The following is a 27,449-nucleotide window of genomic DNA, read 5'->3' as shown; positions in this document are numbered from 1 at the left end:
TCTTTGGAGCTCCGCACATTCTGTTATCATGAAGCACAGCACACTGAATGCATGAGGTTATTCGGTAAGCCAATAATATACCATATTTTTGAACAAATATTGTACGGTGGATTTAAGGTTGCCTTCCCAACATTCTTCTACTTCACCCTCGCCTCCTGTCAATTGTAGTTTTTTGAGCTTTGGTGTTCTTAAAACTCCATGGGAAAAATTCTCCATCTCCGAGCATTGTCTGATAATTACTTTTTTCAGGGATGGCAATTCCAGAGTATAGTCTCCACAACAAAAGCTTTTAAGGCTGGACAAATACCCAAGTTCCAAACAATCCAGTTTGCAGGAAACAATTGAATTCTCTATTATATCATCTCCCAAATGTGTTACAATTTCTTCCATCGTTTTGCAATCAGATACATTTATTCTTGTAAGTCGATTCAGAGTTTTAGCTTTTAAGAGGGTCAGTAAATACTCATTCTATCACACTTTGAAACTCACAGTTTCCATATTCTGGAAAGACACAGATGAGGACCATGACATGAATCTTCCAAACGGCTACATTCTGACAGACACTTTTACGGTCCTGAGATTTTGAAAAGCATCGCTAGGCTGAAAATTTCCTCTCCATAGAAGCAGCAACCTGGGCATTTCACATTAGTTCTTTCAAGCTAGGGAATGCACCCTGGGAAATCAGTCAATCATAAAAAAAGGGTGTTGAAACGAAAAATAAAAGATGATTAATTTAGGTGGGTAGCAAGTTATGTGATCTGATTGTGATATTCGCAGGCTTACATTATCCAAAACGATAATATCAATAATGTTGCCTAGTACAAAAAATTAAGCATTGCTAATAATAATAATAATCTTTTAAGAGATTAGATAAAATGAGTAAAACAGAGAGTCAAAATTCTGCAAAATTAGTAATAGCGTACTTGAGGCCCATACCTTGTAAGGCTTAGGATAAGGGTTATAGTTTAGAAGTCAATAATAAATAAATGATTATATACACATATTATTATATTATCGAGCTTGATTCTGCAACCAACAATCAGGGTAAGCCGAAATAAAAAATTAATTTCAATTTAACTCAAATACAAAAGAGTCCAGGAATTTGAGCTCAAATTCTTTGAAGTTGGTGTAGAATTTTTGAGTAAAAATAAGCATTATCAAAAATTAAAAAAAAAAAAGTAGAAAAGACAAATATGTCTCAATTGCCTAAGAAAAATCAACGGAAAAAATAAATTGTCAATTTTTAATTTAAAATACTGTTTTTTAAATATGAATGATAAAAATATACAGGCAAGGCAAGCCTAATTAAAAATTTACAATTTATAATGCATTATTTGTTATTTTTTTCTTCATTGGCCTAAATAAATATTTTACAAATCCAGACGTAGTATGAGGGGCAGATTAAATAAGAGCTGCCTGCAGCATAAACTGCACTACAGTGGTAAGGCTTCTCATATTCAATACGAAGGAATGTCGTAGCTTTACCTTCAAAATCATGAGCAGAAGATTAGTCCATAAACTAAACAAGGGTAAAAAAAGCAGATAAACAAAAGAGATCATCATTAGCAATCGAGGAATAAGTGTATGCAAACTGAATTATGTGTACACCAGAAGAAAATCGTTTTGAACATATGACAAATTTGTGACAGAAATACAAATAAAAACATGCACTCAAGACAAGTCTATCTAATCCCGAACAATCAAAGAAACCCAATGAATGATTACCTTTTTCGAGAAAGAAAAACTCCAGAAAAAGCAACTAAATCTATTGGCCAGTAACAATCCAGAAAAGATAAAGGGGTTGCATTACACGCAGAAGGAAGTTAGAAAATCGCATTAAAAAATGTATTCAACATATTACTGCTCACTTGTACTCAAGGAGGGTAAACCAACTGGCACAATCAATTTGCAGTAGGGCACTAATCTTGAAAATGAAACTGAATCATGAAGGTCCCTGAACACTGTTTGCTTCCTGCTTCTAAGATTCGTATAAGAAGTGGGACTGCGGGCAGCATAGAGCAACACTGGAGTGTTAGTGTACTCATCAGCAATATTCTCCAAAAAGTCAGCAGCTACAGCTGAAAAACCTCCAGAGTCATCAACAATAAATTGAAAACCCTGTCAAAATAATCAAATGCTCAAAACCCAAAAAAAGGCACATTAAGTGTAAACTCATATGAGGTGCATGAATGGGTCCTTCAAACTTCAAGCGCATGAGAAAAGCAATTATCCTATAACTCGATATAGTTTATGTTGTTGAAATTTCCTAATTGGGCTAAATCAAAATGGAAGGAAGTAAAAAATGCTTTTCAAGTGAAACATACCTGGACATGGTCACACTCTCCAACAAAAAAGCGAAGCCTTTCACATATGCCTTCTCGAAAACTTCCAGAGGAAGTATCCCTTCCAATTCCATAATTGTCAAATTCCTGAACATCCATCCATAATCCACTTAATTCATAGAGACTCTGAGGATGATAGTGGACTTTTGAGAAGTCTGTCCAATATTGGACACCATTATCTAAGCATTCAACTATATCCTTATCCTCACTTTCTCTTTGAAAATCATTCCTCTTATCCTTGGTAGCATTCACCAGTGTGAGGTTTTCCTGCTCTTCCTCATACAAACTTTGTAAGAACAGATTCTTCTTACGAGGCTCAGACACTTGAGTGGAAACACTACCCTTCCTGCACATTGACATACAGAAATTCAATTGATTTAATTGGCCTCAGAAAACTACAACAGAACATTTAGCAATTCATTAATAAATTCAAAGGCAAGTTTATCATACCCAAAATGGGAAACAAAGTGAAAGTTTGCGCCACACAAATTTAGAGGGCTTCTGATATAAATTTATAATTTAAGTAAAAAAACAACAAAGAGCTACAAAGTTTCTTTTCTCTTTGCTGAAAAATTTTAAGAACCCCATGAAATATACAAGACAGAAATTGAAGGACAGATTCAGGTGAAAACTATAATGATTTCTGTAATTAAACAATGGTTCTCATATTAAACGAACATCATTCTAATCTTTTTCTCCACTTTCTTTCTTTCTCATTCAGGAACCGCGAGACTAGTAAGAAACTGCATCTCGAAGATATTAATGTTAAAGATGTTATGAAAAAAAATTCTCACCATGTCACGACATCTGAGGGGGAAGCCTCATTGTACAATGTACCACGTGAACTGACTGATCCAAGGGATCCTGCAGCATGAAAACTACACACATAAATCTACAAAGGAATAGCACATATATTTGTCATCTCTTTGGACATTTCATGAGATAAGAAAAGTGACTAGAGTTAGATAAGGTCCTAGCTAAAAAAGCCCATCAGCTTTTGTTAACACACATTTACAGTTTTAGCAGTATATAAGAAAAAATTTAATCAATTCAAGTAATGTCACCAAGATGATACTAACAAGTAGATCCTATTTGCAAAAGCAAAACTCAGTAAATCAAGTAATTATCAGCATTGCTTATAAGCCAAGTACCTTGAAAGTCAACCGAAACCAGGCGAGGAGTATATGTAAGAATCCCCTGCACAATTTTTACCAGACAATAGTGTGTAAATTTCATCTCTATGAAACAATGCAAGCAAAAAACAATAAAATGAAGAAAGAACCTAAGCAACAGCATACAGCATGATCTCATGAGAATTTTCAACCAGATTACAAATTAGATAATATAAAAGTCCAATAAACCATCACCTTCACCAAAATATCTCTCAAACTGCTCAAGTCCCCACACCAAAGAAAGAAAAATACCCACACCGCACAACTCAAAACCCCAGAAAAAACTTACAACCATGGATGCAATTACCTAATTACAGAAATACAACGTCAAAAAGCTCCACCTGATGAGTCTCGCCAGTGCGGTAGAGCACGTCCATATTCAGACACTGATTTTTGAAGACTGAATCCCCTTCAGGGTCAGAAGCCAGCCCAAGTAACTCATCCTTCAAAATTACAAAAATTACAAAATATTTAAGCTAAAACAAAAAATATGCAGCCAGAAGTTCCCACAAGAAAGTAAAGATTAACAAGCAACAAAATTTAGTCTTATTTTTATGGGTGTGAGAGAATGAATTATACCTGGAAGTTCCAGAAATGAGAGCCGATGAAGTTAGCAAAACCTCCCACTTGGATTGTCACGATTTCTCTCATGATTGCCTGCAAACAAAACAATGTTAATTGAATCTAAAAATAAAAAATTAAAACGAGACAAACCCAAGTTCAGTATAAATTCCTTAACGAACATTGTTATTGTATCTAGTAATGAAATAGGAAATAAAAAGAAACCCACATTCACCACCGCCAACAAAGACCAACACCCCCGGAAAGGCAAGCCCAATACCACAAAAAAAAAAAAAAAGAACTCATTTATAGTTAAAGTCGACCCTCCTTCCATTTCTACACTACAGTTACCAACCTGCTTCCTGAAACCTTCCTCAGACTCTAAGATCCCTCCTTCCATCTCAAAGTTTTCACCTTTTCTTTCGTGTTCAGTCTCCATATCTAACAAGACCTTTTACAAGTCCAAGAGTTTGGTGGTCTCTGCTGCAAGTTCTGATAATAAGACCATTGATAGCTCCTTTCCTGCCCCGGCTCCTACTCGCCCGAAGTACACTCTTTGGCCTCCCGTTTAGTTTTGTGTGATAAAATACCAGAAGTACCCTTTGACACATCATCATCAACCAAGGCACAAATGGAAAATCTGAAGAAATGCTAACAATCTCCAACAAAGAGTTTAGAACAAGCAATCCCATCAAACCAAATGCTTTATTTACATTGAGAAGAGCATCTTAAGACAACCAAAATCCAAGTGCTCTGATTCTTCTAAACAATTTTGCAACACACACAAAAACCACTTTTGCCTCTCATGTTCTGAAGTAGTTCCCTACTAAATCAATGGAGAATGAGAAAGTAGAAACATGAAAACAAGGAACAGATTAAAAAAAAACTGCACAGTGACCACAAAATTCAACAAGTGTTACGAATAAATTAATAATAAGCACAAAAACCACTCCAATCCAATGACAATAAGAAAAATAAACCAACAAGCAAGTCCCACCAAAGAAGAGCAAAAGAAATAAGATTTCTTGGAAAGAGCCCATACAAACAGATTCATTCTTGTTAGTCCAGAACATCAGCTAATTAAATGACTAACAATTCTAACAACAGTCTTAGATTGGGAATTAAGACTTAGAAGGTGATTCTAAAGATCTATTACAAAATATTACTTGCACAAGATAAGCGTAAAGGTGGGTAAGACGAGGGTTTTCTATTTATTTTCTTCTTCCCATTAAGAATGCATATGAGATAATCAACCTCATCTCTAATATGGTTGATGTAATTTGCTTAGTATTCAGACAACAATAAGGAACAAAATAACAAAACAACCTTACCAATACTGGAAGCATTTGAAACAATTAAAATCAATCCAAAAATAGACTTGAATATTATTAACGATAAACAAAATCCTTCAAACAACAAACGCATAATAATCTCCTTTACTTTCTCTTCTTAGGAGAAGCAGTCTTGTAACCAGACTTACAAGGCTTTCCCCACGGTGTAAGCGAAGTCCTTCCATGACTACCACTACTCTTGCTTCTTCCCTCCCCTCCTCCATGAGGATGATCAACTGGATTCATTGCCACGCCTCTAACCACTGGTCTTCGCCCCAGCCACCTGCTCTGCCCTGCCTTCCTAAGCTTCTTCATCTTATGACTCGGGTTTGACACCGAACCAATAGTAGCCCGGCACTTACTGTCAATCAATTTCTCATCCCCCGAAGGCAGCCTCACCAAACAGTACCTTCCAGTGGGCTCCTTCAAAATCTTGGCTGAATTGCCCGCCGAGCGAACCAGCTTCCCCCCTTGACCTGGGTTGACCTCAATGTTGTGAATAATTGTGCCGATTCGCATTGCGGCGAGCGGCATACAACTTCCAATTTGAGAGTTTATGTCGAGGTGGGCCATATAATTCATTATTTTCTCTTTAACTGATTGAGTTTCTGTGAAAATATTGAAAATTTAAAATCTTTTATCCCGGATGCTATTTTTCAAAGATTGGATTTTTATGAATACAAAATGATTCAGATTACCTGAGGAGAAAGAGCGGAGCGTATTGGAGGGAGGAAGAAACTTGGAGATGAGAGAAGAAGCTGAGCGAAATCTGCAGAGCGCCATGTCTGTCTTCAGTCTTTGCGTTTCTTTGTGTGAGCTTTTAAGGTCGAAGTGGTAGTCCAAAGGTGGGGCCCAAAACTGTGAGGAGAGGGGCGTGCAGGAGTGTCGGAGTAACTGGCGGCCCGGATCGGAGCGACGGAGGAGACGGTGGGTGTCTACGCAGAGGTGTAGCGGAGTGGGGCTTATGTTGAGAAGAAGAGAAGAAGAGGCAGACGGGTTTTAGAAATAATAAAAAAATAATTATTTTAAAATTTTTGAATGTGAAATTCCAACAAACCCCACAACTTTGTCAACAGGGCTAGTTCTTACTCTATTCTAATTTTTCAGTTGAATTTGACTTTGGATTAGGGCTGGATTCGAGCCGAGCCCAGGGCTCGGCTCGGCTTTTTGAGGGCCAGCTCGAGTTCGGTTCGAGCTCGACTCGAGACGAATTCGGCTCGGCTTGAGTTCGGCTTGTTTTCAGTTCGGCTCGGTAACGGCTCGGCTCGACTCGTTTTTTATATCAAAACGACACCGTTTTGTATATATATGAATCAAAACGACGCCGTTTTGTATAAAAAAAATTTTAAAAAAATATACCGAGCCAACCCGAGCCAGCTCGGGCTCGGCTCTAGCTCGATCGAGCCGAGCTGAGCCCGGCTCTAGCTCGATCGAGCCGAGCTGAGCCCGGCTCGTTTCGGACTCGAACCGAGCCGAGCCGAGCTCGAGCTCGAGCTGGCTCAGCTCGAATCCAGCCCTACTTTGGATTGCAATATTTATTTTTTGTAACAGAATTTCCTCAAATCAATTTTATCAAATAAATAAAATTTTAAATATAAATAAGTTAAAAATATTATCTTGATGTATGATGTATTGTAAAAAGAATTTGAACTTAAGTTCTTCATTTTAGAGTCTTATCCCTTTACCATTTACATAACCTTTTAGGGATTTCAAATTGAAATATTTCATAAAACGAACTCATATTAATATTTGAGTTTAAATAAACTTAATTCAAATTCAAAACTTAAATTGTTTGTTAATTAAATTCTAATATCAAATTAAGTTATTAAAATTCAAACTGAACATAACTTATAACATAGGCACATTAAACTAATATTTAATTGAAACTCGATTTATTTGATGAGTGCTTATATTAAATCCCGCTCTAAAATTTTGTAATTTTGAAATAATTATAAGGGTATATGTTTTAACATAGGCATATTAATTTTATTATAATAAAATAAAAGATCTAAAATTATAATATTTTTGATCGGGTCGGGTTTGAATCCCAGGCCTAGTTCCTCTGTAAAATTGACTTGTGATCCAATTCCAGAAACATTCCCCTTAATATTATAAAACAAAATTTAATAATATTTATGGAAATCAATTTAATTATAATATTATTAATTATTAAGTTATTACTATGATTCGTACATTTTACTTTTACACTCTGCTCATCCTCTTCTTCTTTGCTCTCCAATGGCCGCCGTTTCTACACTAGAGTCACCAACCTGCTTCCTGAAACCTTCCTCAGACTCTAAGATCCCTCCTTCCATCTCAAAGTTTTCACCTTTTCTTTCGTATTCGGTCTCCATATCTAACAAGACCTTTCACAAGTCCAAGAGTTTGGTGGTCTCTGCTGCAAGTTCTGATAATAAAACCATTGATAGCTGCTTTCCTGCCCCGGCTCCCACTCGCCCGAAGTACACTCTTTGGCCTCCCGTTTAGTTTTGTGTGATAAAATTTGAGTCTTGGTGTGTGTTTCTATTGAAAGAGGAGTTTTTGTGGGAATTTTTTTTTTTTTTCAACTGGGTCAGGCTAATTTTTTTGTTTAGAGATTGCATTTGTTGGGTTTTTTTTATGAGTGTTTGATAACAAGTTGGACTAGTTACATTATAAACTCCTGTCATTCTTCAGCTGGATCAATTTAATTCTATGTAATTATATAATGTGTTTGTTGAAAAAAAGGAGAAACTCTGGTCCATGTCTGTATGTTTAAAAGTGTGTATAGCTTGTTCTTTGAGTGGCTCAAGGTTTCTGGTTGACATTGACTTGATGATATATATATATATATATATATATATATATATTGGGTTATTAGTTATAGATGAGTGTTTATTTGATTGTTCTAATGGTTCAGGCTTGTGTTTAGAGTTTGCATACTGGTTTATGTCTATATGATTGCATGGTTGACAAGTTAATTGTCTATAAGGTAATGCATTGGTTATTTGTTCCTAATTGTGATTCTTCAACTTGGACAGTTTAGTTTTGTGTAAGTATTTGCTGGCTACATGCATATGATTTACATATGCAGTTCTTGAAAACAAATTGTTGATTTGTTTGTTCTTATGCTGTATATCATAAATGTGTTTGTGCTGATGGAGTATGCAAGTAACTCTTTTAGTGACAAAGTTTAGTGCTGATGGGTTCAAGTCCTAGCAAAATTATTCATTTTCTTTATAAATATAAAATACAAATGATATTTTAAATTAAAAAAACCAAACTCGGCCTGGTGGTTCTTCCCCCCTTAAGTTTGAGTCCACTCTTTAAAAAAAATTTATGTTTTTTGTGCTGATGTTAGTCAAATTGTGAAACGAGAGGGTTCCAACTTGGACTTTGGTTCAATCCGGTCCGGGTTTTAAATTATTGATCTTAGATTTTAAACCGTCAAAAATAATCAAGTGATGGCCTAATGTCAGACTTAATCCAATTTTTAACTTGATGCATTGTTTTTCAGTTGTTCCGAGTTCACAATTTCTTTTCATTTCTGAGAACTAAATTCTCAAACAAACAAACAAACAAAATTTCACAAACTTCTACAGATTCCACCTAATTTATAATGGATTAAAAAGAACAGAACCTTGCCTTTATACCATCTGACTTCCGAACCTGAAGCTCTTGTGGATTAAGCTCATACTCAGGAATTTCTCCAGGATTTGCTACAGTCATTGGTGTCTTCCAGGATTTCTAAATTGAAAGCGTATGTGTAAAAAAAACAATTCTGAAACACATAATAATAAACCTCAAACGAAAACAGCAAAATAACATTGTATTTGAATTGAATATAGTTCATATTTTACCGGAAGTGTGGCTCCACGGGCCTTCAAAATATTGTATTGGAGATCGTATTGGAGAGAAAGAGGCATTGCCTAAAGGTCACTGGAGAGGAAGAAGCGACACCTAAAAAATTGAGTCTGAAAAATTGAAAACCTTAGGGGGAAAAATATTGTTTTTTAAAACTTAGGTTAGAGAAAATTGTTAGTTTTTATGGTTTAGGAAGGAAAATTAAATCAAATTTAAGTTTATTTTTTATAATACAGATAAAATGATAATTTTATCCCTAAAACTGTTAATTTTAACTATCCACGAGTAAGTAAACGAGATTTTCAAAGTTAACGGAGGAAATCTTGAGAAAACAGTATACCTTGGCAGGAAATAGTCCTTAAGGCCAAAATTAAAATAGGCCCAAGGACTTGTTGGCACCTAAAGTTTAATGATATTTTCAATTTTTACCTATTAATTTTAAAAATATTAAATATTCACTTATAAATAATTAAAATTAATTAAATTTTATAGATAAAAATCATCATTTATTTAGTAGTATATTAAAATAATAAAATATTCTCTTTTCTCTTTAAAGTTTAAAAAACTAATAATTTTTTTTGGAATTAAACTTTGAAAAGTTATATTTCCTTTTTTAATATTTCAATCTTGTCCTTCCTTTTCTGATGATCGAATTACGACCAAGACTGCGTTCATTCCTTCTTCTTCCTCTGCCACCGATGACAAAGGTTAACAATGAAGAAATGTTGACGCATGACGTGAAGCTGACTTGTGTCTTCGTCTCTGTAGGTGGGCGAAGATGAATCGTTTTCATCCACCTACAAAAACGAAGACACCTTTTGTTGACAATATTCATTCAATGAAAACGTGTGACATTCAATGAACAATGGAGATATCGGGAGAGAGAACGTCGATGACTAAGAAGTCATGGTTCGTCAAAAAGAGGAGAATTTGTCACTTTTCAAACCTTGGGTGGTGTAGAAAAAATTATTAGTTTTTAAACCTAAAAAAGAAAATATGATAATTTTTTATTTTTTTAAATATTTGTATAAACTACAAAAATTAACAGATGAATAAATATTTAAAATTTTTAAACAGATAAAAATTTTGAAAAATTTCAAACTTTTGGTGAGAATAAATCCTTTGATGTTAAAAAAAATAAAAATTTCGAACTTTTCCCTACAAACTAAAAAATATAAAATATCATGTTATAGATTATTAAGCTTTAAAAGTTATTTTTTATAACATTTCCGTGATAAATTTAAATCAAATCAAATTTGTTTATATTTGATTGGTAATTTAATTTAATTAAGTCAAATCCAAGATAAATAAATTTTACTTTATAAACTCAATTTATGATTAATACAGAAGTTAAAGGCTATTGTATTTAATGATTTTTTTCTTTTTTTATAATAATATTTTTATTAATTTTTATTTTAATATTTTTTATTAATTTAAATGAGTCAAATTTAAGTTTTATATGACCAAATCGCCATGAATCTACCTATTTATATTTTAATAATAAAAAAAGAAAAAGAAAAAAAAATGGAAAAAGAAAAAGAGGGGGTATGACAAGGAAGCACTGGCCTTGACCTTTAGCCTTCCTTTCGGCTAAAAAGACGAGGGTTGTTACAAATTTACGGTTTAAAACAATAAACGCCCTGAGTTTTATTCAAAGAACGAATTATCCTCTTGTAATTATAAATACAACAAAAATATCTCCATTAATTATAAATAAATTCAAACATAAGTTCGTTCAAATTTGACTTGACTCGAGTATTAAGTTTAAGTCTATGCTCAAATTTAAGCTATGATAGCTCATTTTTGGCTCTATCGAATTAAACTTACTATCAAATTTGAGCCAATTCAACTAAAATATAACCTTATTATTAATAAGCTTTTCGTACTAACATGAATAATATGATAAATATCTATGAACTGATCATATTATATGTTCTAACAATTAACATAGGGATAGATTTGAGTTAAGCTGATACTGAAATGGTATCATTTTGAGCTCGATCTAATTTGAATTGATAAATAATATTATTGAAAGGTAAATAATATTATTAAAATGATGAATGATATCATTATAAGATAATCAATGTTGTTAGAGGGCAAATGAACCAAACTTCCAAATTAGAGCTCTAATTCGAGTTTAATTCTTATATGCTCGAAAGTAATAGAATATTTTGTTATTTTTTAAATCCATTTGGGTTTGTTATTTTTTAAACCTTAGGGGCTAAAATATAGTTACAGAAAAAGAGGGACATGATGGAGTCATTTACAAGAAATTGCCGAGGCCCATCAATAATTGTCCCAAAAAATTTATCATGATGGGAAATGGGCGCCCATTTAATTTATCACATTGCTTTCATTCCCTTACTTTCCCTTCAAGTCTTGGTTGTCACAATGTCAATACTGAATGGGGGCTTTTTATTTTTAATACTCACTTGGCCTCCTTGATGTTTGAAAAAATATATGAATACCCCTAAACTTGAATTGAAACTATAGTTTAATTTGTTTGTCTTTTATGATGATGTTGTAAACCTCTTTAATTTGACTATTCACTATATTAGTAGTAACGTTTATCTCATCGATAATCATTCCATAATATTGTACACAAATTTAAATCGATTCAAGTTAAATATTATAAATTTAAATCAATCTAATGCTATGCACAAGGGAGGGGTAGTTAATAATCTCTTATATTTACGGGGTTCAGGATGTATTTTTAAACTTTAGGGGAGTCAAGGACAGACAACCTTTTTATTATTATTATTATTATTGGAAAGGTGAGCTGTCCATTACTTCAACTTGTGAAGAAGAGGATCTGGTAGTGTGTGAACTCTAAATATAATAATAAAAATGAATAATTAAAGCTTAAATATTTTAGATTTGATTAGGTGTTTTAAATTTGATTACCTTTGAGGATATGTCGGCACCCCACTCCTCTCCACCTAAATTAAATTATTTTAAAATAAAGTTTAAGCCTTACCTCATTAATCATGAGTCTATATTTTTAGATTTGAGGACCTTATTTTCAGCACCATATAGATCATATCCAATTGTATTTAATCAAAGGTAAATTTGAATTAAATTAAATTTGAATAAAAATTAATTAGAACTTGACTTCAATATCAAATGTCTAGCTCAAGCTTGAGTTAACATCGATGTCATTAGATAAGTTAGCAAAGATGTCAAAATATAAGAAAAAATTTGTCAAAGAATATGAAAGGTTTACGAAGAAAATGAATCTACCAATAATTGTCCCGTGACTGACTTAATAGATATGTTTGGTATTTGATTCCAACCAACTTGACTCAAACATAAATTAGGGTAACTTGTTCGAATAAATACCAAATATATCTTGTTTTTATAAGCACAATACTACTATTTACAGATCAAGAGTTAATTTTAGTAAGTTAATCATGTGACCATAAAAGTCTGTTATGATATTTCTAAGTTCCACTTTAAAGGAGAAGCTTAGTCAGCAAAATATTCATAAAACATGAACCAAAAGACTTTTACCTAAAAAGGCAGAAAATCTTGATCTTGACAGAGATTTTATAATGAGCATAGTGTTATACCGACATAGAGGTATCACATGAAAACAAGTAATAGAGAGAAATGAGTTGGGATCACATGAGATGTTTAAAGCAGGCAAGCCATTGTCAAGACCAATAGAGTTAGATTTGAAGCAAGTCAGCTTGGTTCAATTTGATTCATACCGAATTCTAACTAAAACTTTAGCTCAATAACTCAACTTGAATCCCCCTCCAACAATACTGTTAATAGTATTTATCCCATTAATAAACTATTTATTCTATTGATAACCCTTTAACGATGTCTCTGATTAGTTCAAACAAGCTTAAACTCTAACTAATCAATATAGATTCAAACCGAGCTTAAACCAACCCATGTTTGGGCTCGACTAGGCTAAAATCTAGCCCTAACCAAGACCAAGTCTGCTTCTCTACTTTGTCTACTAACATACAATAATGTCAATAATATGACTTAATTTTAATTTTCTAAATAAGAATAAATGTACATTTGACTAATCAGAAATCATTTTGCTCAATTTCAATACATGATAGGTTAGATGTATCAAACAATTTCTCATCAAATGATGCACATGGCTATGCAATTCTAAAGTCAATAGAGATGCTATAGGTAGTAGACTTTATGAGAGTTTTTGTTTTCTAAACATGCTTATGAATGAAAACGATTTTGCGAGTGTAATACTTCATAAATTTGGCAATTATATCACAACTGATTAACGTGTCATTATGTGATAATATAATTTCGAATTAAAGATAAAATAAACAATCAGATCATTCAATTATATGATATTACATTAGCCATTTATACTCATCTATTAGTACATGTAGCTTTACTCTTTCATTAAATACTTTTGAAAAAGCAATCTGAAGGCATTTTCAAAAGACAAAGTCTCTGTGAAGCATTTCACCATCTTACAAAAGCAAAATCTAAAATCAACATTATGCATTATTCAAGTTTCCGATCCAATAGTAATCACACAGTGAAAACGCTAAAACATATTATAAAATACCAAAAATACCCTTTGACACATCATCATCAACCAAGGCACAAATGGAAAATCTGAAGAAATGTTAACAATCTCCAACAAAGAGTTTAGAACACGCAAGCCCATCAAACCAAATGCTTTATTTACATTGAGAAGAGCATCTTAAGACAACCAAAATCCAAGTGCTCTGTTGCTTTTAAACAATTTTGCAACATACACAAAAACCACTTTTGTCTCTCATGTTCTAAAGTAGTTCCCTACTAAATCAATGGAAAATGAGAAAGTAGAAACACTAAAACAAGGAACAGATTAAAAAAACTGCATAGTGACCACAAAATTCCACAAGTGGTACGAATAAATTAATAATAAGCACAAAAACCACTCCAATCCAATGACAATAAGAAAAATAAACCAACAAGCAAGTCCCACCAAAGAAGAGCAAAAGAAATAAGATTTCTTGGAAAGAGCCCATACAAATAGATTCATTCTCGTCAGTCCAGAACATTAGCTAATTAAATGACTAACAATTCTAATAAGAGTCCTAGATTAGGAATTAAGACTTAGAAGGTGATTATAAAGATCTATTACAAAATATTACTTGCACAAGATAAGTGTAAAGGTGGGTAAGACGAGAGTTTTCTATTTATTTTCTTCTTCCCATTAGGAATGCATACGACATAATCAACCTCATCTCTAATATGGTTTATTGATAATTGTTCGTATACTTGTTTGCATCAGATACTGCATATATTAAGTGAATATGTTTAAAGAAGATGATAACGAACTATGACTAAAAGAGTCAATTACCAGAGGAACTAACTATTAAATTAATCCTAGTTCAACACAGAACATTAAAGCAATAGTAAGTTTAACTGTTTAAGTTTCACATATCAAGACTCTAGTAGGCCTCTCAAACCAAAACAAAGGTAGCATCCTTAAAATTAAATATGAATATCATCATCCTTAGTTCCTCATTCATACACAACCAAACTACAAGAAACCGAATTTTAAAGAAAAAGACGACAGAAAACATGACAAAGTTCAACATAAAATGTCTGAGTTTCAAAAGATTTTGATTTTATTGTGGAAGATTAGATCAAACACAAAATTCACTTTACTTTTTTTTTTGTTTTTCCAAATACCAAGAAATAATCTACACTTTCAGCAACAATATTCCCACCAAAAATACACCGAAATTGAATTCTCAAAATAATGATGCACTATACTAGTTAAAACATCATCAATCGCACATAATTCAAATGGCAAAAGTTTAGTAATGTACTAAAGAGTAAAACCAATTAAACAAATACTGAAATCATTTTAAAAAGCTCAAATCAAGAGGATGTTTTATTATAAGAATAATACAAACAAACATATTGTAACACCCCTCCCCAGAAGTACTACCCACCGAAGGAGAGATGTTACGAATTAATATCCAGAGCGTTTATATATATTTTTTTTAAATACTTTAAAATAAACGCATCACTAAAAGTGTTTAGAAATTATTCTAAGAAAACTGAGAGTTCGGAAGCAGACAAAATATGTATATACTTGTATGAAAACTCATCTGAAGGCATCTGAAAATGTGGAGTAATCATATACAACTGTATCATTATCTTAAAAAGGTCTAAAAGTATCAAGAACATGCAACTGCATGCATGTAATACAAACCAAAGATAACCTGCTCTAGTCGGATCTATCTTCGCTGACTTGACCCTGTCTAGCAGCTACCTCGATCATCTATACATGTAATTAGGAAAGAAAAGGAAGTAAGTGATAAAAACACTCAGTAAGGGGAAAGAATCACGTAAACTATCTCTTTTCCTGTTCTAACTCACTTTCGAGACTCAACCTTACATCCTAACCTCTATAAGAGATTGATGATATAATCTAGTTCATTCTTTACTATTTGGGTCATATTTTGTCCTATCTGGTGTCTATTTGATACTTTCTGGAAGCTAACTATAGAGATTTGACACTTTTCTAAGCTCGAGCTCTCTTTCTTTCTTTCATTACACTATTTCTGAATCTGAATTAAGTTTTACTGTGAGCATGCTCTACTACGAACGGACCCTACTAGGGGTCTATGTCCTACTACGAAAGTGTCCTACTACGAACATGCCCTACTGCAGGCGGTGTAGTGTAAAGTGCCCCCTCATAGTTTATAACATGCATGCGGGTCTTATATCTTACTAATTTTGCTTCCATCTAAATTTATTCATAACTCACCAGACATTACTTTTGGGACGACCTCTAAATCTTGAGCCCCAAATTCCTTTTCTTGCTTTTCTTTATTTTTCTTTTCTTCTTTTCTTTCTTTTCCTTTCTTTCTTCTTCCTTTCTTTTTTCTCCTCTTTTTCTTTCTTTCTTTCCTGCCCAAAACTACGAAATACTATTCATAAAACAGTCATTTAGCAGGGCAACCTTCTTTTTCATACAATTTAATAGCCCAAACGGTTTCTAATTCATACAAGCTATATATTGTTGAAACGAGGATTCAAAGATCTTTCCAACAAGCTATAATAGCACTCATAATTCAATAGATAAGGTAGTCAAAACGTGAGATAAATTTAGTGGCAAAAACTACCTCCTCTGTTTATTTGGTAAAACAATCCTTGTGGTTCATGCAATATTTAACAATCCAAATGGTCCCCAATTCATACAAACTACGAAATACTATTCATAAAACAGTCATTTAGCAGGGCAGCCTTCTTTTTCATACAATTTAATAGCCCAAACGGTTTCTAATTCATACAAGCTATATATTGTTGAAACGAGGATTCAAAGATCTTTCCAACAAGCTATAATAGCACTCATAATTCAATAGATAAGGTAGTCAAAACATGAGATAAATTTAGTGGCAAAAACTACCTCCTTCGTTTATTTGGTAAAACAGTCCTTGTGGTTCATGCAATATTTAACAATCCAAATGGTCCCCAATTCACACAAACTATATATCATTGGAAAGAGGATTCAAAGAGCTTTCTAACAAGATATAATAGCACTTATAAATCCTTAGATAAGACGGTCAAAACGTGAGATGAAATTAGTGGCAAAACTGTCTCCTCTGTTTATTTGGTAAAACAGTCCTTTTGGTTCATACAATATTTAACAGTCCAAATGATCTCTAATTCATACAAGTTATATATCATTGGAAAGAGGATTCAAAGAGTTTTCCAACAAGATATAATAGCACTCATAATTCAATAGATAAGACAGTCAAAACATGAGACGAACTCAGTGGTAAAAACTGTAAATATTATACAACTTTCTGCCATAAACAAAATCACACACATAGACATCCCAAATGAACAAAATCACACACATAGACATCCCAAATGGCAAAACAACATTTCTCAACTTCAAAATCATCATTTATAACATAGATCCAAGGAACCAAAAGCCTAAAACATACAACATATCAAGGATGATACCCCTTACCTTGTTTCAAGTCAAATCTTTGCAAGTTGACTTCCTTCTCTTTGTTTTGTTTCCTTTATCACCAAGACCACTTTAAATCAATACCAAAACACACTAACATATTCATATAACATGCATATAAACATAGATAAAAGGGAAAGGAAGGAGATCTTTGGTTACCAAAGCTTCCAAGTGCTTCATTTTCTTTTTCCTTCCTTATTTGTCTTCCAAAAGCCTTCCAAATCACCAACTTTTCTTCAAATTTCCAGCAAAAGCAAGAGGAAAGTTGGCTCCTTATGGAAGAGATGGGAGAGTAATGGAAAAAAGGGTATGAGTTGCCCTTTTTGACTTTCTCTCCATTTATATCCAAGCTTTATCTCTTTTTTTTTCTTTTTGTTTTCTTTATTTCTTTCTATATGTCTATAAATTTATATATATATATCTAAAAACACACACATACATGTTACTATATATATCTATATTTAAAATTGAAAATATTTTCAAACAGGGTCAAAAGACGTAATTACCCCTGGAACATACCCGAGGATATTACACATATAATTCACTCACCTTTTCTAAATAGCGAGAAATAATATACACTATTTGTTACCATATTACCAACAAAGCAAATGAAAACTCAGTTCCCAAATGGTTGATGTAATTTGCTTAGCATTCAGAAAGTAATAAAGAACTAAAGAACAAAACAACCTTACCAACGCTGAAAGCATTTGAAACAATTAAAATCAATCCAAAAATAGACTTGAATCTTATTAACGATAAACAAAATCATTCAAACATCAAACGCATAATAATCTCTTTTACTTTCTCTTCTTAGGAGAAGCAGTCTTGTAACTAGACTTACAAGGCTTTCCCTATGGCGTAAGCGAAGTCCTTCCATGACTACCACTACACTTGCTTCTTCCCTCACCTCCTCCATGAGGATGATCAACTGGATTCATTGCCACTCCTTTAACCACTGGTCTTCACCCAGCCACCTACTCTACCCTGCCTTCCTAAGCTTCTTCGTTTTATGACTCGGGTTTGACACTGAACCAATAGTAGCCTGACACATAGTATCAATCAATTTCTAATCCCCCGAAGGCAGCCTCACCAAATAGTACCTTCTAGTGGGCTCTTTCAAAATCTTGGCTGAAGTGCCCGCAGAGTGAACCAACTTCCCTCTTTGACCTGGTTTCACCTCAATGTTGTGAATAATTATGCCGATTCGCATTGTGGCGAGCGGCATACAACTTCTAATTTGAGAGTTTATGTCGAGGTGGGCCATATAATTCGTTATTTTTTCTTTCACTGATTGGGTTTCTATGAAAATATTGAAAATTTAAAATCTTTTGTCCTGAATGCCATTTTTCAGAGATAGGATTTTTATGAATACAAAATGATTCAAATTACCTGAGGAGAAAGAGCGAAGAGTGTTGGAGGGAGGAAGAAACTTGGAGATAAGAGAAAAAGCTGAGCGAAATCTGTAGAGCGCCATGTCTATCTTCAATCTTTGCGTTTCTTCGTGTGAGCTTTTAGGGTTGAGCGTTTTGAACTCTTCTGCAAATCATGATGTCATTTTCAGAAGACGAAATCGGTGTCATTATAGTCATAGAATAAGGACTTACAAAGGTCGTCTAACTAGTTTGAGAAATATGGGGGAGGTCAGGTTATTCAAAGATATATTAAGTAAATATCTTTATCAAATGAATATCTTTAAAGAAGATGATAACGAACTATGACTAAAAGAGTCAACTACCAGAAGAACTAAATGTTAAATTAATCCTAGTTCAACACAGGACATTAAAGCAACAGTTAGTTTAACTGTTTAAGTTTCACATACCAAGACTCTAGTAGGCCTCTCAAACCAAAATAAAGGTAGCATCCTTAAAATTCAGTATGAATATCATCATCCTTAGTTCCTCATCCATATACAGCTAAACTACAAGAAACCGAATTTTAAAGGAAAAGACAATAGAAAACATGACAAAGTTCAACATAAAATGTCTGAGATTCAAAAGATTTTGATGTTATTGTGGTAGATCAGATCAAATACAAAATTCACTCTACTTTTTTTTTTTTTTCCAAATACCAAGAGATAATCTACACTTTGAGCAATAATATTCCCACCAAAAATACACCGAAACTGAATTCTAAAAATAATGATGCACTATACTAGTTAAAACATCATCAATCGCACACAATTCAAATGGCAAAAGTTCAGTAATGTACTAAAGAGTCAAACCAATTAAACAAATACTGAAATCATTTTTAAAAGCTCAAATCAAAAGGATGTTTTATTCTATAAGAATAAACAAACAAACATATAATTCACTCTCCTTTTCTAAATAGCCATAAATAATGTACACTATTTGTTACCATATTACCAACAAAGCAAATGCAAACTCATTTCCCAAATGGTTGACGTAATTTGCTTAGTATTAAGAAAACAATAAGGAACTAAAGAACAAACAACCTCACCAACACTGGAAGCATTTGAAACAATTAAAATCAATCCAAAAATAGACTTGAATCTTATTAACGATAAACAAAATCATTCAAACTCAAACGCATAATAATCCCCCTTACTTTCTCTTCTTAGGAGAAACAGTCTTGTAACCTGACTTACAAGGTTTTCCCCTTGGCGTAAGCGAAGTCCTTCCATGACTACCACTACTCCAGGTTCCTCCGTCACCTCTTCCATGAGGATGATCAACTGGATTCATTGCCATTCCTTTAACCACTGGTCTTCGCCCCAACCACCTGCTCTGCCCCGCCTTCCTAAGCTTCTTCGTGTTATGACTCGGGTTTGACACTGAACCAATCATAGCCTGGCATTTAGTATCAATCAATTTCTCATCCTTCAAAGGCAGCATCACCAAAAAGTACCTTCCAATGGGGTCCTTCAAAAGCTTGGCTGAAGTGCCCGTCGAGTGAACCAGCTTCCCCCCATAACCTGGGTTGACCTCTATGTTGTGAATAATTGTGTCGATTTGCATTGCGATGAGCGGCATACAACTTCCAATTTGTGAGTTTATGTCGAGGTGGGCTATATAATTCATTATTTTCTTTTTCACTGATTGGGTTTCTGTGAAAATATTGAAAATTTAAAATCTTTTGTCCCGGATGCCATTTTTCAAAGATTGGATTTTTATGAGTACAAAATGATTCAGATTACCTGACGAGAAAGAGCGGAGAGTGTTGGAGGGAGGAAGAAACTTGGAGATGAGAGAAGAAGCTGAGCGAAATCTGTAAAGCGCCATGTTTATCTTCAACCTTTGCGTTTCCTCGTGTGAGCTTTTAGGGTTGAGCGTTTTGAACTCTCTTGCAAATCATGATATCATTTTCGGAAGACAAAAATGGTGCCGTTATAGTCATAGAATAAGCACTTACGGAGGCCGTCTAACTAGTTTGAAAAATCTGAGGGAGGTCAGGTTATTCAAGGAAATATTAAGTGAATATCTTTATTAAATGAATATCTTTAAAGAAGATGATAACGGACTATGACTAAAAGAGTCAATTACCAGATGAACTAAATGTTAAATTAATTCTAGTTCAACACAGGACATTAAAGCAACAGTTAGTTTAACTGTTTAAGTTTCACATATCGAGACCCTAGTAGGCCTCTCAAACCAAAACAAAGGTAACATCCTTAAAATTAAGTATGAATATCATCATCCTTAGTTCCTCATCCATGCACAACCAAACTACAAGAAACCGAATTTTAAAGAAAAAGACGACAGAAAACATGATAAAGTTCAACATAAAATGTCTGAGATTCAAAAGATTTTGATCTTATTGTGGAAGATCAGATCAAACACAAAATTCACTCTACTTTTTTTTTTGTTTTTCCAAATACTAAGAAAATAATCTGCACTTTGAGCAACAGTATTCCCACAAAAAATACACCAAAACTGAATTCTCAAAATAATGATGCATTATACTAGTTAAAACATCATCAATCGCACACAATTGAAATGACAAAAGTTCAGTAATGTACTAAAGAGTAAAACCAATTAAACAAATACTGAAATCATTTTAAAAGCTCAAATCAAGAGGATGTTTTATTCTAAAAATAATACAAACAAACATATAATTCGCTCTCCTTTTCTAAATAGCCAGAAATAATATATACTATTTGTTACCATATTACCAACAAAGCAAATGAAAACTCAGTTCTCAAATGGTTGACGTAATTTGCTTAGTACTCAGAAAGCAATAAGGAACTAAAGAACAAAACAACCTTACCAACGCTGGAAGTATTTGAAACAATTAAAATCTATCCAAAAATAGACTTGAATCTTATTAACGATAAACAAAATTATTCAAACATCAAACGCATAATAATCTCCTTTACTTTCTCTTCTTAGGAGAAACAGTCTTGTAACTAGACTTACAAGGCTTTCCCCATGGCGTAAGCGAAGTCCTTCCATGACTACCACTACTCTTGCTTCTTCCCTCACCTCCTTTATAAGGATGATCAACTAGATTCATTGCCACTCCTCTAACCACTGGTCTTCCTCTGAGCCACATGCTCTGTCGAGCCTTCCTAAGCTTCTTCGTCTTATAACTCGGGTTTGACATTAAACCAATCGTAGCTCGGCACTTAGTATCAATCAATTTCTCATCCCCCGAAGGCAGCCTCACCAAAAAGTACCTTCTAGTGGGGTCCTTCAAAATCTTGGCTGAAGTGCTCGTCGAGCGAACCAGTTTCTCCCCTTGACCTGGGTTGACCTCAATGTTGTGAATAATTATGTTGATTCGCATTGCGGCGAGTGGCATACAACTTCCAATTTGTGAGTTTATGTCGAGGTGGGCCATATAATTCATTATTTTCTCTTTCACTGATTGGATTTCTGTGAAAATATTGAAAATTTAAAATCTTTTGTCCCAGATGCCATTTTTGAAAGATTGGATTTTTATGAATACAAAATTATTCAAATTACCTGAGGAGAAAGAGTAGAGAGTGTTGGAGGGAGGAAGAAACCTGAAGATGAGAGAAGAAGCTAAGCGAAATCTGCAGAGCGTCATGTCTATCTTCAATCTTTGCGTTTCTTTGTGTGAGCTTTTAAGGTTGAAGTGGTAGTCCAAAGGTGGGGCCCAAAACTTTGAGGTGAGGGGCGTACAGGAGTGTCGGAGTAACTAGTGGCCCGGAGCGGAGCGACAGAGGAGACAGTGGGTGTCTACGCGGAGGTGTAGCGAAGTGGGGTTTATGTTAAGAAGAAGAGAAGAAGAGGCAGACGGTCTATAATGGTTAACATTTGAGTAGATGAAATGTTAAGCTCGTTAAATGTTTATGTAGACGGTCTATAATGGTTAAAGGGCCAATAGTTGCCGTTATCACCTTATCGGTACTAGCCCAACCCGACAATTTTCTCTTATTGACTGTTACAAGCCCGATTTTGACTGGGATGTATAGGGTTGTGCTACGCTATTTTCTTGTAACTAGACTTGCAAGGCTTTCCCCATGGCGTTAGCGAAGTCCTTCCATGACTACCACTGCTCTTGCTTCTTCCCTCATCTCTTCCATGAGGATGATTAACTAGATTCATTGACACTCCTCTAACCACTGGTCTTCACCCCAGCCACCTGCTCTTCCCTGCCTTACTGAGCTTCTTCGTCTTATGAGTCGGGTTTGACATTGAACCAATCGTAGCCCGGCACTTTGTATCACTCAATTTCTCATCCCCCGAAGGCAGCATCACCAAAAAATACCTTCCAATGGGGTTTTTCAAAATCTTGGCTGAAGTGCTCGTCGAGCGAACCAGCTTCCCCCCTTGACCTGGGTTGACCTCTATGTTGTGAATAATTGTGTCGATTCGCATTGCGATGAGCAACATACAACTTCCAATTTGTGAGTTTATGTCGAGGTGGGCCATATAATTCATTATTTTCTTTTTCACTGATTGGGTTTCTGTGAAAATATTGAAAATTTAAAATCTTTTGTCCCGGATGCCATTTTTCAAAGATTGGATTTCTCTGAGTACAAAGTGATTCAGACTACCTGACGAGAAAGAGCGGAGAGTGTTGGAGGGAGGAAGAATCTTGGAGATGAGAGAAGAAGCTGAGCGAAATCTGTAGAGCGCCATGTCTATCTTCAATCTTTGCGTTTCCTCATGTGAGCTTTTAGGGTTGAGCGTTTTGAACTCTCTTGCAAATCATGATGTCATTTTCGAAAGACAAAAATGGTGTCGTTATAGTCGTAGAATAAGGACTTACGGAGGCCGTCTAACTAGTTTGAAAAATCTGGGGGAGGTCAGGTTATTCAAGGAAATATTAAGTGAATATCTTTATTAAATGAATATCTTTAAAGAAGATGATAACGAACTATGACTAAAAGAGTCAATTACTAGATGAACTAAATGTTAAATTAATTCTAGTTCAACACAGGACATTAAAACAACAGTTAGTTTAACTGTTTAAGTTTCACATATCGAGACCCTAGTAGGTCTCTCAAACCAAAACAAAGGTAACATTCTTAAAATTAAGTATGAATATCATCATCCTTAGTTCCTCATCCATGCACAACCAAACTACAAGAAACCGAATTTTAAAGAAAAAGACGACAGAAAACATGATAAAGTTCAACATAAAATGTCTGAGATTCAAAAGATTTTGATCTTATTGTGGAAGATCAGATCAAACACAAAATTCACTCTAATTTTTTTTTTGTTTTTCCAAATACTAAGAAAATAATCTGCACTTTGAGCAACAGTATTCCCACAAAAAATACACCAAAACTGAATTCTCAAAATAATGATGCACTATACTAGTTAAAACATCATCAATCGCACACAATTGAAATGACAAAAGTTCAGTAATGTACTAAAAAGTAAAACCAATTAAACAAATACTGAAATCATTTTAAAAGCTCAAATCAAGAGGATGTTTTATTCTAAAAATAATACAAACAAACATATAATTCGCTCTCCTTTTCTAAATAGCTAGAAATAATGTATACTATTTGTTACCATATTACCAACAAAGCAAATGAAAACTCAGTTCTCAAATGGTTGATGTAATTTGCTTAGTACTCAGAAAGCAATAAGGAACTAAAGAACAAAACAACCTCACCAACGCTAGAAGCATTTGAAACAATTAAAATCTATCCAAAAATAGACTTGAATCTTATTAACGATAAACAAAATCATTCAAACATCAAACGCATAATAATCTCCTTTACTTTCTCTTCTTAGGAGAAGCAGTCTTGTAACTAGACTTACAAGGCTTTCCCCATGGCGTAAGCGAAGTCCTTCCATGACTACCACTATTCTTGCTTCTTCCCTCACCTCTTTCATAAGGATGATCAACTAGATTCATTGCCACTCCTTTAACCACTGGTCTTCCCCTGAGCCACATGCTCTGTCGAGCCTTCCTAAGCTTCTTCGTCTCATGGCTCGGGTTTGACACTAAACCAATCGTAGCTCGACACGTAGTATCAATCAATTTCTCATCCCCCGAAAGCAGCCTCACCAAAAAGTACCTTCCAGTGGGGTCCTTCAAAATCTTGGCTAAAATGCCCACTGAGCGAACCAGTTTCCCCCCTTGACCTGGGTTGACTTCAATGTTGTGAATAATTGTGTTGATTCGCATTGCGGCGAGTGGCATACAACTTCCAATTTCTGAGTTTATGTTGAGGTGGGCCATATAATTCATTATTTTCTCTTTCACTGATTGGATTTCTGTGAAAATATTGAAAATTTAAAATCATTTGTCCCAGATGCCATTTTTGAAAGATTGGATTTTTATGAATACAAAATTATTCAAATTACCTGAGGAGAAAGAGCAGAGAGTGTTGGAGGGAGGAAGAAACTTGAAGATGAGAGAAGAAGCTAAGCGAAATCTACAGAGCGCCATGTCTATCTTCAATCTTTGCGTTTCTTTGTGTGAGCTTTTAAGGTTGAAGTGGTAGTCCAAAGGTGGGGCCCAAAACTTTGAGGAGAGGGGCGTGTAGGAGTGTCGGAGTAACTAGCGGCCCGGATCGGAGCGACGGAGGAGATGGTGGGTGTCTACGCGGAGGTGTAGCGGAGTGGGGTTTATGTTAAGAAGAAGAGAAGAAGAGGCATACGGTCTATAATGGTTAACATTTGAGTAGATGAAATGTTAAGCTCGTTAAATGTTTATGTAGACGGTCTATAATGGTTAAAGGGCCAATAGTTGTCGTTATCACCTTATCGGTACTAGCCCAACTCGACAATTTTCTCTTATTGACTGTTACAAGCTCGATTTTGACTGGGATGTATAGGGTTGTGCTACGCTATTTTCTTGTAACTAGACTTGCAAGGCTTTCCCCATGGCGTTAGCGAATTCCTTCCATGACTACCACTGCTCTTGCTTCTTCCCTCATCTCTTCCATGAGGATGATTAACTAGATTCATTAACATTCCTCTAACCACTGGTCTTCACCCCAGCCACCTGCTCTTCCCTGCCTTCCTAAGCTTCTTCGTCTTATGACTCGGGTTTGACACTGAACCAATCGTAGCCCAGCACTTTGTATCACTCAATTTCTCATCCCCCGAAGGCAGCATCACCAAAAAATACCTTCCAATGGGGTCTTTCAAAATCTTGGCTGAAGTGCCCGTCGAGCGAACCAGCTTCCCCCCTTAACCTGGGTTGACCTTTATGTTGTGAATAATTGTGTCGATTCGCATTGCGATGAGCGACATACAACTTCCAATTTGTGAGTTTCTGTCGAGGTAGGCCATATAATTCATTATTTTCTTTTTCACTGATTGGATTTCTGAGAAAATATTGAAAATTTAAAATCATTTGTCCCAGATGCCATTTTTGAAAGATTGGATTTTTATGAATACAAAATTATTCAAATTACCTGAGGAGAAAGAGCAGAGAGTGTTGGAGGGAGGAAGAAACTTGAAGATGAGAGAAGAAGCTAAGCGAAATCTACAGAGCACCATGTCTATCTTCAATCTTTGCGTTTCTTTGTGTGAGCTTTTGAGGTTGAAGTGGTAGTCCAAAGGTGAGGCCCAAAACTTTGAGGAGAGGGGCGTGTAGGAGTGTCGGAGTAACTAGCGACCCGGATCGGAGCGACGGAGGAGACGGTGGGTGTCTACGCGGAGGTGTAGCGGAGTGGGGTTTATGTTAAGAAGAAGAGAAGAAGAGGCAGACGGTTTATAATGGTTAACATTTGAGTAGATGAAATGTTAAGCTCGTTAAATGTTTATGTAGACGGTCTATAATGGTTAAAGGGCCAATAGTTGCCGTTATCACCTTATCGGTGCTAGCCCAACCCGACAATTTTCTCTTATTGACTGTTACAACCCCGATTTTGACTGGGATGTATAGGGTTGTGCTACGCTATTTTCTTGTAACTAGACTTGCAAGGCTTTCCCCATGGCGTTAGCGAAGTCCTTCCATGACTACCACTGCTTTTGCTTCTTCCCTCATCTCTTCCATGAGGATGATTAACTAGATTCATTGACACTCCTCTAACCACTGGTCTTCACCCCAGCCACCTGCTCTTCCCTGCCTTCCTAAGCTTCTTCGTCTTATGACTCGGGTTTGACACTGAACCAATCGTAGCCCGGCACTTTGTATCACTTAATTTCTCATCCCCCGAAGGCAGCATCACCAAAAAATACCTTCCAATGGGGTCTTTCAACATCTTGGATGAAGTGCCTGTCGAGCGAACCAGCTTCCCCCCTTAACCTGGGTTGACCTCTATGTTGTGAATAATTGTGTCGATTTGCATTGCGATGAGCGGCATACAACTTCCAATTTGTGAGTTTATGTCGAGGTGGGCTATATAATTCATTATTTTCTTTTTCACTGATTGGGTTTCTGTGAAAATATTGAAAATTTAAAATCTTTTGTCCCGGAGGCCATTTTTCAAAGATTGGATTTTTATGAGTACAAAATGATTCAGATTACCTGACGAGAAAGAGCGGAGAGTGTTGGAGGGAGGAAGAAACTTAGAGATGAGAGAAGAAGCTAAGCGAAATCTGTAGAGCACCATGTCTATCTTCAATCTTTGCGTTTCCTCGTGTGAGCTTTTAGGGTTGAGCGTTTTGAACTCTCTTGCAAATCATGATGTCATTTTCGGAAGACAAAAATGGTGTCGTTATAGTCGTAGAATAAGGACTTACGGAGGCCGTCTAACTAGTTTGAAAAATCTGGGGGCGGTCAGGTTATTCAAAGAAATATTAAGTGAATATCTTTATTAAATGAATATCTTTAAAGAAGATGATAATGAACTATGACTAAAAGAGTCAATTACCAGATGAACTAAATGTTAAAT

General features: G+C 34.9%; 5 protein-coding genes, 1 long non-coding RNA gene and 1 pseudogene across 8 annotated transcripts; all 7 read right to left on the bottom strand.

Annotated features, from left to right (window-relative positions):
- Window positions 1-1,179: 1,179 nt before the first annotated feature.
- Window positions 1,180-5,294, bottom strand: LOC123220995 (protein misato homolog 1-like). 3 transcript variants are annotated; one of them, XM_044643651.1, is made up of 8 exons: window positions 4,431-5,294; window positions 4,094-4,171; window positions 3,856-3,957; window positions 3,494-3,539; window positions 3,137-3,206; window positions 2,325-2,688; window positions 1,869-2,118; window positions 1,180-1,485 (listed from the first exon to the last, which is right to left on the bottom strand). In XM_044643651.1, exons 1-8 carry the CDS (start codon window positions 4,512-4,514, stop codon window positions 1,358-1,360), a joined length of 1,122 nt encoding a protein of 373 aa, XP_044499586.1. In that variant the 5' UTR covers window positions 4,515-5,294; the 3' UTR covers window positions 1,180-1,357. The 3 variants fall into 3 exon arrangements, with proteins under 3 accessions (XP_044499586.1, XP_044499587.1, XP_044499588.1); XM_044643652.1 differs by having other exon boundaries at window positions 1,349-1,376; window positions 1,819-2,118; XM_044643653.1 differs by lacking the exon at window positions 1,180-1,485 and having other exon boundaries at window positions 1,869-2,078.
- A 142-nt stretch (window positions 5,295-5,436) lies between these two features.
- LOC123221004 (60S ribosomal protein L2, mitochondrial-like) lies at window positions 5,437-6,409 on the bottom strand. Its single transcript, XM_044643665.1, has 2 exons — window positions 6,105-6,409; window positions 5,437-6,014 (listed from the first exon to the last, which is right to left on the bottom strand). The coding sequence occupies exons 1-2, from the start codon at window positions 6,187-6,189 to the stop codon at window positions 5,512-5,514; spliced, it is 588 nt and encodes a 195-aa protein (XP_044499600.1). The 5' UTR covers window positions 6,190-6,409; the 3' UTR covers window positions 5,437-5,511.
- Window positions 6,410-8,866: 2,457 nt separating this feature from the next.
- Window positions 8,867-9,715, bottom strand: LOC123221006. The gene is made up of 2 exons (XR_006503192.1): window positions 9,246-9,715; window positions 8,867-9,132 (listed from the first exon to the last, which is right to left on the bottom strand). It is a non-coding gene; the product is annotated as an uncharacterized LOC123221006 (long non-coding RNA).
- Window positions 9,716-19,699: 9,984 nt separating this feature from the next.
- Window positions 19,700-20,457, bottom strand: LOC123220792 (60S ribosomal protein L2, mitochondrial-like). The gene is made up of 2 exons (XM_044643380.1): window positions 20,373-20,457; window positions 19,700-20,282 (listed from the first exon to the last, which is right to left on the bottom strand). Exons 1-2 carry the CDS (start codon window positions 20,455-20,457, stop codon window positions 19,780-19,782), a joined length of 588 nt encoding a protein of 195 aa, XP_044499315.1. The 3' UTR covers window positions 19,700-19,779.
- Window positions 20,458-21,475: 1,018 nt separating this feature from the next.
- LOC123220791 (60S ribosomal protein L2, mitochondrial-like) lies at window positions 21,476-22,015 on the bottom strand. Its single transcript, XM_044643379.1, has one exon. The coding sequence runs from the start codon at window positions 22,013-22,015 to the stop codon at window positions 21,548-21,550; it is 468 nt and encodes a 155-aa protein (XP_044499314.1). The 3' UTR covers window positions 21,476-21,547.
- A 605-nt stretch (window positions 22,016-22,620) lies between these two features.
- Window positions 22,621-23,283, bottom strand: LOC123220790 (annotated as a pseudogene).
- Window positions 23,284-24,373: 1,090 nt separating this feature from the next.
- Window positions 24,374-25,051, bottom strand: LOC123220789 (60S ribosomal protein L2, mitochondrial-like). Its single transcript, XM_044643377.1, has 2 exons — window positions 24,967-25,051; window positions 24,374-24,876 (listed from the first exon to the last, which is right to left on the bottom strand). Exons 1-2 carry the CDS (start codon window positions 25,049-25,051, stop codon window positions 24,374-24,376), a joined length of 588 nt encoding a protein of 195 aa, XP_044499312.1.
- Window positions 25,052-27,449: the final 2,398 nt, after the last annotated feature.

The sequence above is a fragment of the Mangifera indica genome, chromosome 7 (genome assembly GCF_011075055.1).
Source record: "Mangifera indica cultivar Alphonso chromosome 7, CATAS_Mindica_2.1, whole genome shotgun sequence".
Lineage (NCBI taxonomy): Eukaryota > Viridiplantae > Streptophyta > Magnoliopsida > Sapindales > Anacardiaceae > Mangifera > Mangifera indica.
This window is presented reverse-complemented; position numbering and strand designations above follow the sequence as displayed.

Excerpts from the sequence above, each read along its gene's own strand:
- LOC123221004 (XM_044643665.1), bottom strand. The coding sequence starts at position 6,189 with ATGGCGCTCTGCAGATTTCGCTCAGCTTCTTCTCTCATCTCCAAGTTT. Across the intron at positions 6,015-6,104 it reads GCTCCGCTCTTTCTCCTCAG|AAACTCAATCAGTTAAAGAG; the intron begins GTAATCTGAATC and ends ATATTTTCACAG.
- LOC123220792 (XM_044643380.1), bottom strand. The coding sequence starts at position 20,457 with ATGGCGCTTTACAGATTTCGCTCAGCTTCTTCTCTCATCTCCAAGTTT. Across the intron at positions 20,283-20,372 it reads TCTCCGCTCTTTCTCGTCAG|AAACCCAATCAGTGAAAAAG; the intron begins GTAATCTGAATC and ends ATATTTTCACAG.
- LOC123220995 (XM_044643651.1), bottom strand. The coding sequence starts at position 4,514 with ATGGAGACTGAACACGAAAGAAAAGGTGAAAACTTTGAGATGGAAGGA. Across the intron at positions 4,172-4,430 it reads AGGAAGGTTTCAGGAAGCAG|GCAATCATGAGAGAAATCGT; the intron begins GTTGGTAACTGT and ends TTTTGTTTGCAG. Across the intron at positions 3,540-3,855 it reads GCACTGGCGAGACTCATCAG|GGGATTCTTACATATACTCC; the intron begins GTGGAGCTTTTT and ends AAAATTGTGCAG.
- LOC123220791 (XM_044643379.1), bottom strand. The coding sequence starts at position 22,015 with ATGGCCCACCTCGACATAAACTCACAAATTGGAAGTTGTATGCCACTC.
- LOC123220789 (XM_044643377.1), bottom strand. The coding sequence starts at position 25,051 with ATGGCGCTCTGTAGATTTCGCTTAGCTTCTTCTCTCATCTTCAAGTTT. Across the intron at positions 24,877-24,966 it reads TCTCTGCTCTTTCTCCTCAG|AAATCCAATCAGTGAAAGAG; the intron begins GTAATTTGAATA and ends ATATTTTCACAG.